Below are 9763 nucleotides of genomic sequence, written 5' to 3'. Positions count from 1 at the left end.
AGGGAAGGGGGTGGTGAGAGGATTGTGCGGGAGGTGTTTAGGACGATTCTGTGAGGGGGTTTGGTTAGTTTGGGTCTCGGACTGAGTATGTCATGGGGTAGGTGGTGGAAAGCGATGCGACGACGACAACGACGGTGGGATGGACCGTTGATGGGAGTTGATGATGATGTCGCTGATGTGGCGGGCAGGTACAGCGCAGCCCATGCTCAACGCAGCTCGCAGCCATTGTCATAGACTGGTGCGCAGTGGGAAGCTTGGGGGAAGATGGCCGCTCGGAGTATGCGCCGCTGCGACGGACGGATGTCACAAGGAGGAAAGAACGTACTCTTTGACATGTTGTAGATTGCCGGGTCGAACCTGTGATTCCCTCGTCAGCGCATCATCAGAGCCTCCGAAAGAGCCAATACGTACCACGGCTATTAATTCATACAGCATCGTTGCCTGCTGTTCGCGTGGTTGGGAAGAGTACGAAGTGAATCGAGCTTGATCCGTGACTTCAACTTCTCGACTAGCGCCAAGGTTTTTGGAGTCGATTTGGCCGCGATTTCTCCACCTCTATCAGACCTCACTCCGAGCTCTCGGCTACGAGATCGACACTTGCAAGTTTACAATGGCGACGCAAGTGGCATCGAGACTGCTGCCGGCAGCTCGCGGTGCGCTCAGATCGACGAGACCGAGTGTGAGGCCACAAGCCGTTGCAGCGCAATGGCGGGCGGGTGCGAGGAGGGGCTTCGGCGGTAGTTCTTCCTGTACGTCCACAGCAATTGCATAGATTCCGGCAGAGAAGCTGACGAGCGAGTAGTGCAAGTCAAGAAGTACACCGAAGACCACGAGTGGATCGAGCTGGATGATGCAGGGAAGATCGGTACGCTATACGCCCGTCTAGAGGACACAAGATCAGATGCGCCCGAGTACCGCAGCTGACCATGAATCGCTTCACTACAGGCACGATCGGAATCACAACCTACGCCGCCTCTCAACTCGGCGACGTCGTCTTCGTCGAACTTCCCCAGACCGGCACGGAGCTCAAGAAGGGCGACACCATGGGTGCCGTCGAATCCGTGAAGTCCGCCAGCGATATCAACGTGCCTGCGTCGGGAACGATCGTGGAGGCAAATGGCGCGCTGGAGGAGAAGCCGGGTGATGTCAACAAGAGTTCCGAGGACCAGGCGTGGATGGCCAAGATTGAGATCAGTGACGCGGGTGAGCTGGAGGGACTGATGGATGAGGAAGGTATAAGGCTTTCACGGAGAGTGAGGACCATTGAGGGGCCTTGCGAGCTGTGGCTGGGTGAGGAGGAGCCAAAGTTGTCGCGGGTGTCCGGACTCGGAACGCGTGCGTGGTCTCACTCACGCAAAGGCCAGGGACTGGGGGAATACCTGACGATACAGCCTGTGGGATACTCTGGAGTCTCGAACAATATCTAAAGAACGGATGCTGGACTTTGACCACTATTGAGTGCTGATCTGTTGCTTTAAAACACTCGGCGGCAGCCTTGCTTGACTGACGGAACTGCACGATCCCCGAATGCGAAGCGCCTTGCAGCTTGCAAACTCCCTTGGCTTCTCATACGAAACAGTTCCATTATGAAGTTTTCCAAATAGGCGAGGGCCTTGCTTTGCATAACCACTAACAACACTGACCCAGCTCCAATGCCCAAAAAGACGCACGATCACAAATCAGGGACGGTCAGAGAACTCCAATACGCGCGTGAAAGTGATAACACTACACCGAGGAGAAGAGTCTTGACATTCTGTTTAATTTGCGGTCGATTGTCGAACGAAAATATGGGACAACGAGCATATGAAGACGATCTTGAGGTAAGTGGAGTGCCAAGAATATGTGCTTGTCGCTGTGGATGACGGCAGGGTGCTGGTGACCCGACTTTTGGCATCTACGGCATAGAACCACGTCTTACTTCGACAGCTCCTCCCGCACCACGGCGTTCCGCTCAGCAATAGCATCACATACTCCATCAGCCCACTTCTTAATCACCCCGAGCACCTCTTTCTTCACGGCAGCCATCTGCTGCGAGATCTCCTGCTCCATGCGCTCAAGTCGCCCATCGAATTCATTCTCAAACAACGCGAACGTCTGCTCGACATCCCGCTCGAGTTGCTCGAGGCGTTTCTGCTGCCCAATCTGGGCGCGTAAAGTCTTCTGCTCGAGCTGATCGAGACGGTCCTTGAGGGTCTTGGTGTGGATTTGTTGATGCTCGAGTCGATCGAGGCGGTTTACGAGCGCCTCTTGTCCGAAGTAATAGCCCTTCTAAAGTTGAAGTTAGAAGAACTAAGTTCTACTGAGGTTGAGGTGGCCAGAAGTGTTGCTCATCAACAAGGACATACCGTCTTAGTTATAGGTCGATTACACTCATCGTGAAACTCGGAGGGTGCTGCTGATCTACTCGTATGGACGGGAAAGCGTGTTTCGAGCTCCATGATCGGCGAAAGGCGTCCCTGGTCCATGGTGAGCTGGGTAGGACGGAACCACGAGGTCATGGTGGTAGATGTGGCGAGGAGGGTATGGTGGTAGGGTCGAACATGAAACGAAAAGAATTGTGTGCCGATACGGGCTGGAAAAGTGCACAGCTGAGGCTGATTCTTGGTACCACGTGGGAACGAGCATATAGCTGAGTGTGGAGCCAGGGGTTTGTGAACTTGAGTGAGACCGAGGACATGGCGAAGGGCAGGTACGTCTGGCCTGCGTACAGCCCTGTGAATTGTACTCAGGCCTCCTCAGTCCAGCAAGTCCTTCCTCCCGCCGCCGGTTTCCGACAGTCGTTGACGAATTCATAACCCCTGGCGGCCCTTCCGCTCTTCGAGGTTGGCAAGTATGTTCTCGAGCATCTTCGTATTCTTCTCAAGCTGGGCGATAGCTTCCCCGAGTTTTTGGTGTATCTGTTCGAACATGTTCTCGAGATCAGTGAGGCGCACTTCAATCTCATCGACGTTGCTGGTTTTCTGATACGGTCAGTCAGCTTAAATTCAGTCTTCGTTCGTCGAGCAGGAGCTGAAATCGAGAACAGGTATGGTGATCGCTGCATCTTGGACTGCTCTATCCAATGGGAGAGCCGTGTGGAGCGAGAGAGAGAGAAAGGGATCAGTTTTGCTGTAAAGCGAAGCGAGTCGTCCAGATCGACCCAACGCTTCAGTTTCTCATTGAAGTAGAGCTGCTTCTGGCTTCTGACCACGCCAGCGATGAGTTTGAGTAGGTGAGACGACGAGGTGATCAAGCAACAGGTAAGGCTTAAAGCACGGCAGGAGCATACATACCATAGTCTCGTAGGCCTCATTGAGCTCCTTGAACTTGGCGGTCGCCCATCCACGACTGTGTGGGTTCTTGTCCGGGTGAAATTGCAGGGAGAGCTTCCTGTATGCTGTCTTGACCTGTCTGGCAGTTGCATGTCTCTCAACGCCCAACACCTCGTGAGGAGCTGGCGATCGTGTGGTAGACTTGTCCATGGTGACTGTTGGAGCGTTAGGAGAGGTGGCGCGCTTGCATGGGATCTGATAAAGATGTTATGAGTGCCTACGGTTTGGGTCAATGTTGGAGCCTAGCTGAGCTCCAGGTAGGCATGAGCACATATTTGTGACTGAAGTCGAGACTACAGCAAAGGTGCCTAGGCATGAGCAACCTGGGAGTACCTTCCATCGTGTATTTACTCGACCCGCACTTCAGCAAGTCCTCACATCGACAGGTACGGGTCGTTGGTACTCTTCCTTTCGCTTTTCCTGCCGTTCAGGTTCCTCAGAGCAGCAGTATTGGCATCAAGCATATCGAGGATCTTCTCCATCGTTGTGTCAAGACGATCAAACATCTTGTCCACCTTTGTCTGAAGACTGACGAGGCCATCTTCAATGCGAGTGAGTCGATTCTCAAGTTCCTTATCGTTGTCACGTGTCTTCTGGAGACAGTCAGCCATGCAGCTTAGAAGGCGTGGGACCCTGTGCTAGGAAGTGAAGCCCCAGCAAGCAGAGAGAAGGAAGAAGACATACAACTGAATTCGTGCTTGAATCCGGTAAAGACCCAGTCTCGTTCTCGTTCGCGCGATCCCCCACCATCTCGTCTTCGGTAAGTCGCCTATTGCCGTCGTACAAGACCATTACTCTCTTCTTCGTAGGTCGGGGCAGTGTAGGTGCTGCTGGTATGCTCTTGATGATGCCCGAGGGTGGGCGGGCGTGGCGGTGGGTGCTGGCGCTAGCCCTCTGAATGGGTTTTGAATGATCAGCCTTTTGGGTCACTCTTTCCAGGGTCTGCTGGGGCGTAGAAGGAAGGGAAAGCTTACGGCGAGATCCATGCTGGAATGCTTTGGAGCAGTGATGAACCTGCTTTTCGCGAGGTGGGTCAGACTGGTCGAGTGCGCTGCTGGTGTTGTAGCAGTATCGTCGGGCTTAGGAGGGCATGAGCCTGCATGGCAAAGCATGATGTTGTTGGTAAGATGATAGCGATAGTGCTGACTGTATAAGTGGTCGGGTATGCCATGCTCTGGGCAAGACACAGTCCTGACACAGACTGTGACACCGTGGCTCAGGCCCTCGTACGAAGCAGTGAGGATATTGCCCCGTGGATCTTGAAATTTGACACCATGACTATCATGGATACTGTAGTAATCCTTGACGACATCGACGATGGTCTCTGTAGTAGTGTGCGCACCGATAAAGAACCGTAGGAGGAGACCCGCTTTGATGTTGCCCTTATCGTCGAGGAGTAGGAAGACGATTAACGTCTCTGGCTGCTCCATGGCTTTGACGTCTGTTTCTGGAGTCGGAAGGTTTGATGCATCCATTTGAAGCAGGAATGAAGAAAGCAGGCGAAGGGTAGGTGTTAAAGGGTGGTGACGATGAGTTCGTAGATGGACTCCAGGTGGGAGGGAACAGGTGGCAGATTTGGCATGGTTTTGGTAACGAATGATATGGGCCGTTGTGGGAGCCTAGCTGAGTTCCACGTGGCGAAGAACAATTCTTGTCGGTACCTCGTTCAGCTGAGGAAGTTTGTACAGATTCTCTGAGTTCGACGTCATCTTTTGAGCGTGTAAGAGTGTTGTTGAGTTGCCTACTGTAAGCACGCCTCTCCATGGGCCACAAGTGTAGACTTACTTCATCATCACGCGCTCTTGACCGGACCTCCCTCAACCTCTTCCTCCCCATCCGCCCAGAACACCGCGCATCTCACCTCAAGACTCTCCCTCGCGGCCCATTCCTCCCCACCATATTTCGGATCCTCGAACCCGCAATGCGGCGCACGTCTGCACCTGCTCGTATCCGAGTCGAAGCACTTCAACAGAACAACCTCATCAGGGTTCATTTCATGCAGATACCACCAGTGATGCTGTTTCTTCCCTTCAGCAGCACGCTTGACGACCCACAACTCCATCTCATCACCGCCTCCAGGTTGAATCAAGCCTGCGTATCGTCCGCCATTTCCATTGGAGAGAAGTGTTCGCATGGGTATGAGGTCGCTATCGGGTACAGTGCTGCCGTCGCAGACAGCAAAGGGGTCTCGGTGGACTTGGCGGAGCGGGCGCCAGACGTTTATGATTGCTGAGCGGGATGCATCTGGAGGCGCTGTGGAGCGATTGTCGCGGAGCCAGCACGGGGCGCCGTCGTAGGATTGGTCGACGTGGACCATGTAGGATGGTGGCGCATCTGATCCGATATGGTCCATTCCTTTGCCAGTCTCATGCGCGATTCTGGCCTTGTCGACGACGGACTGGAACGTGTTGTGGCGGACGCGGTGGCTGACGGGAATGACGTGGGTTGCTCCTGTTCTGTGGGTCGGGAGAATATGTATTAGTTTCTTTCATGGATAGTTGTTTTCTTGGAACAGGGACAGCCTACCGTTGCTTGATCAGTTCCACGATTTCTGGGTATGCCACGACCTTGATCGCTTCTTCGGTCCAATTGTCTGCTCCATTTGCGATCTTGCTCTCGTGCTTCACGAACTCAAAGGCATTCCGGTCCAGCGAGAACAGGCTCTCGTAGCCACGAGCGTCATGCACGGTCATGGGAACTCTGTCATACTTCCGGAGGTAGTAATCGTAGGTCCCTAGCGAGATGTCTTTGTCGTTGCCAAGCTCATAATCGAGGAATGTATCGACGGAGTTGAGAGAACTGGGCATGCACATCTTGGTGGCTTGGTCGCTGGAAGTCAGTTGTTCTGTGTTTGAGACGATTTAAGAAGACATCTCGTTGTGGTTCAGATATGTACCCAATGTTGCGGCCTCTGATATCATCGATAGACCCATGAGTGAGATGAGACTGTCTTACCTATCGAGCATCTTGTTGCATCGTCGTTCAGTGAGACAAAAGTCAATACCGCTGGGCCTGAAGTTCTGTTCGAATGAAAGCTCATGGTTGGCCAAAGTTGAGGTGCGCCGGTTGCTAGTCGTGAGGCCTCTTGAAGTAGGTCGAACAGTCAGCAACCTACGGAGCACCCAGCGATGTCACCAGCGACCTCGTATGGATGCTACGCATTTGACAGAACCGTGGTCAGTCCGCAGCCAATGAGCTTAAAAGTAAGCCCTTAAAATGAGGCCATCGAGTTGACTGACTGGGCCAACACCGGCCAAAGTCATCTTCCCATCCGCGGAGGCTTTCGAAAGCATGTTCAGTGCTGTAATCAGTCAATCAAGTAACATGGCACGATTGAACGCGAGGTCTCAACCTCATGAGCACGGAAACGAAATCGGACCGCGGTAAACGGCCGCCTGAAGCGAAAAAAGCAGCCTTCTTCTGCAGCACTTCCCTACTTCATTTGTGCCTTAATTGTGTACTGATGAAACGACCCAAGCGGATGAAGGTGGCGGTCAAAGCAAGAGCGGCCAGCAGTAGCATCTGCGTGCCGTCTCATGCTAATCAAGGTTCTCAGATACCATCAGCAGCACCGGCTAGGTACCCAGGCTACGAAAGGAAGGTGTCAGGTCTGAACTTTCCAATGCATCACAACTTCCAGGAGCCTGTCCCCAAACTTGCCAAGCAAAATGCCAGCCTCGCCAAAGGTCAGTAAGGCTGACATCTCAGATTTCGCAAAAGAGCGAATACATGTCCCGAACCCAACGCACCCACGCGCAAAGGCAGGCTGAGGTAGGGAAAGGATGTTGTGTGCTAGTAAGTGCCCAGAACCACTTGTTCAGATGCGGCGCTGACATTTTGCAGTCTCCGGAGAAGCTCCGCAAGTCCCAGTCGTTTCGCGGAAGTCAGGTACGTGCCTATTCGCATGGTCTACGACCGCATACTGATCCTTCACAGGCAATGTCTACGACAAACGGCTCATAGAGGCTTTCATAACCGAGAATGGCACGGAACCCACCACCGGCGACACCTTAACAGTCGAAGACCTCATTACTCTACAGACACCAAGCGCAGTCAAGCCGCGCCCTCCAACATTGACCTCGATACCCTCGTTACTCGGCGTGCTACAGTCAGAATGGGACGCTCTGGCGCTGGAGACCTACACATTGCAGCAGAACTTGGCACAGACAAGACAAGAACTCAGCAATGCGCTCTACCAGCACGATGCAGCGGTCCGAACTGTTGCGCGCTTGACCAAGGAACGTGACGATGCGCGCGAAGCACTTGCGAAGGTCAACGTAAACGGGGCGACAAACGGCGATGCCATGCACGTTGACGCTCGTCCGCTGTCCGCGGGCATCATTGCCAAAATTCAGAGCACCCAAGAATCACTTTCGTCAACACGGCGGAAACGACCAGTACCCGCGGAGTGGGCAACCGCAGAGTCAATAGCAGGATATCAAGCAGGTCGAACACTGCCGACAGCAAGCAAAGGCGTCACAGCGCTTGCAGTACAATCGGATGGCGACCTTGCGCTGGTCGGTGGAATCGATGGCCTGGTCAGCGTCGTCTCAACTTCGAGTGGGGAAGTGGTCAACTCGTTTTCCGCGGGATCGGGCGAAGTCACTGGCGCGTTATGGGTCAAAGACCGCGCCATTCTCGCGACGTCGAACGGCCGGGTCAGCGTCAGATCAGCAGCTGACGGAGCCGAATTATCCAGCTCGACGCCTCACAATGGGTTCGTCTCCGCTCTAGCGTCACATCCCAGCGGAGATCTATTTGCTAGCGCCGGCGCCGATGGGACCTATGTCATCTACGAGCGAGACTCAGGAAATGTAGCCACGCAGGTCGACACGGGTTCAGGCAAGTGTCATACCCCCCTCGAGTCAAGCACAATACTGACCTTTTCAGCACTCACATGCGCACAGTTTCACCCGGATGGTCACTTACTAGCATTCGGCAATCGGGAAGGCTCGATCAAGGTCTACGACGTCAAGTCTGGCACACAAGCTGCTGTGTTCGAATTTGGATCAGCCTTGAAACGTGTCGTGTTCTCAGAGAACGGCGTGCTTCTGGCCGGAGTTGTCGAAGACTCGTCTGTTGTCTCGGTCTGGGACATTCGGAAGCAAGCAGAAGTGACTGCGCTCGATATAGGCGGTGTGGTGGAATCTATCGCCTGGGATTACACAGGCCAGTTCCTTGCGGCAGGGGGGGCGAAGGGCGTTGTGGTCCACCAGTATTCGAAAAAGGCATGGTCTGAGACGCTACGATTACCGACACTGTCGACCAGCCTCGCATGGGGACCTGACGCTCGCAGCATAGTCAGCGTCGATTCGGAAGGCGTGGTCAGTATTTTGGCCTGAAGCTGAGCATCTTCAGCTGTGTGATATCAAAAGTCAGGTATGGAGGCTTCTGGGGTGTCAAACATGATGTTCATTAGGTACCGAAGTGAATTTCGCCCAGTGACTACAACTGCATGGGACTTCCATGATTGAGACGAGTGATGCGTACCGGAGATAGTATCCGATAGCCCCGGATCTGCTAGAACGGCGGCAACTTCACCTTGCTCGAAATGCTGCCACTCTTTGTAACATTGCGCACACGATATGCTCCTCAGAAGATGATCTAGCACTCTCAACAAACGGTCACTGAGACGATCGAGCATCATTATGTCAGTCCGGCGTCCGTCGGTCACGTTTGATACATCATCAAGCCGTAAGGTAAGGCGTCGCCACGATTCCGCAAAGCCCCCACCACGGCAAGCACTGACAGGCACCTCGCAGAGATCTCACGACCAGATTACCCGCTCCTCAAGTTCTCCAGAAAGTGGTGGACCCGTATCGAAGCGTCGGAGAGTGGTGACTACGTCTCCGCCACCGAATCTAGTCAGATACAGCCCGTACACTCCTACCCACCCATACTCCCACGCCCGCGGAAGCCTCGATCTCCGACGACCAGCCATGTCCAGCGGATCCGCGAATGCGATAGATCTTACGGCAGACGACGACGAGAATGACTTGGACTGGCAACCAAACCCATTCGGATATGATGTCGCATATGGGTCTTCAGGTGAAGACGATCATGACTTCCTCCAAGATATGCCTTCACCGCCGCGAGAGTACCTTTCTCCGGCTTCACTCCCGCCAGACCGCTCAAGAAGACCACCAACAATGCCACCCTCAAGATACGACGTCGATGTGATCGACCTCCTCTCCGAGGACGAGCAAGAGGACGACAACACCCAGCACAATTCCCACCCAGCCAGACAACCAACATCCTTACGCCGCAACCTCAGACCCTCTCCCCCGCCAGCTCTCCGCCGAATCAGCTCATCCAGCTCCGAAATCGTCTTCCTCTCCGAACGCTCCATCACCCCTCTCCCAGGCGCCGCCACAGCAGCACCAAGTCGCCTTCCACCGCGAATGTCAGTCCGCAGCCGCAGACCCACACCCGGCCCACTCGGCCACCGCCCT

At 54.2% G+C, this 9763-nt stretch overlaps 7 protein-coding genes across 7 annotated transcripts; 3 read left to right on the top strand and 4 right to left on the bottom strand.

The window, feature by feature from the left end:
- Window positions 1-610: 610 nt before the first annotated feature.
- Window positions 611-1427, top strand: AB675_4955 (Glycine cleavage system H protein, mitochondrial; the record flags this gene model as incomplete). The annotated part of the gene is made up of 3 exons (XM_018145129.1): window positions 611-749; window positions 803-865; window positions 946-1427. 3 exons carry the CDS (start codon window positions 611-613, stop codon window positions 1425-1427), a joined length of 684 nt encoding a protein of 227 aa, XP_017994246.1.
- A 487-nt stretch (window positions 1428-1914) lies between these two features.
- Window positions 1915-2498, bottom strand: AB675_4954 (uncharacterized protein; the record flags this gene model as incomplete). The annotated part of the gene is made up of 2 exons (XM_018145128.1): window positions 1915-2268; window positions 2346-2498. The coding sequence occupies 2 exons, from the start codon at window positions 2496-2498 to the stop codon at window positions 1915-1917; spliced, it is 507 nt and encodes a 168-aa protein (XP_017994248.1).
- A 291-nt stretch (window positions 2499-2789) lies between these two features.
- Window positions 2790-3461, bottom strand: AB675_4953 (uncharacterized protein; the record flags this gene model as incomplete). The annotated part of the gene is made up of 2 exons (XM_018145127.1): window positions 2790-2960; window positions 3273-3461. The coding sequence occupies 2 exons, from the start codon at window positions 3459-3461 to the stop codon at window positions 2790-2792; spliced, it is 360 nt and encodes a 119-aa protein (XP_017994249.1).
- Window positions 3462-3685: 224 nt separating this feature from the next.
- Window positions 3686-4741, bottom strand: AB675_4952 (uncharacterized protein; the record flags this gene model as incomplete). Its single annotated transcript, XM_018145126.1, has 3 exons — window positions 3686-3904; window positions 3996-4205; window positions 4286-4741. The coding sequence occupies 3 exons, from the start codon at window positions 4739-4741 to the stop codon at window positions 3686-3688; spliced, it is 885 nt and encodes a 294-aa protein (XP_017994247.1).
- Window positions 4742-5103: 362 nt separating this feature from the next.
- AB675_4951 (uncharacterized protein) lies at window positions 5104-6124 on the bottom strand (the record flags this gene model as incomplete). Its single annotated transcript, XM_018145125.1, has 2 exons — window positions 5104-5767; window positions 5838-6124. 2 exons carry the CDS (start codon window positions 6122-6124, stop codon window positions 5104-5106), a joined length of 951 nt encoding a protein of 316 aa, XP_017994250.1.
- An 809-nt stretch (window positions 6125-6933) lies between these two features.
- Window positions 6934-8653, top strand: AB675_4950 (Pre-mRNA-processing factor 19; the record flags this gene model as incomplete). The annotated part of the gene is made up of 3 exons (XM_018145124.1): window positions 6934-6997; window positions 7155-7199; window positions 7248-8653. The coding sequence occupies 3 exons, from the start codon at window positions 6934-6936 to the stop codon at window positions 8651-8653; spliced, it is 1515 nt and encodes a 504-aa protein (XP_017994252.1).
- A 306-nt stretch (window positions 8654-8959) lies between these two features.
- Window positions 8960-9714, top strand: AB675_4949 (uncharacterized protein; the record flags this gene model as incomplete). The annotated part of the gene is made up of 2 exons (XM_018145122.1): window positions 8960-9010; window positions 9074-9714. Coding segments are annotated over 2 exons (692 nt in total), but the record flags the coding sequence as incomplete, so codon positions are not given.
- Window positions 9715-9763: the final 49 nt, after the last annotated feature.

This window comes from Cyphellophora attinorum, assembly GCF_001299255.1.
Source record: "Cyphellophora attinorum strain CBS 131958 chromosome Unknown Contig72, whole genome shotgun sequence".
Classification (NCBI taxonomy): Eukaryota; Fungi; Ascomycota; class Eurotiomycetes; order Chaetothyriales; family Cyphellophoraceae; genus Cyphellophora; species Cyphellophora attinorum.
This window is presented reverse-complemented; position numbering and strand designations above follow the sequence as displayed.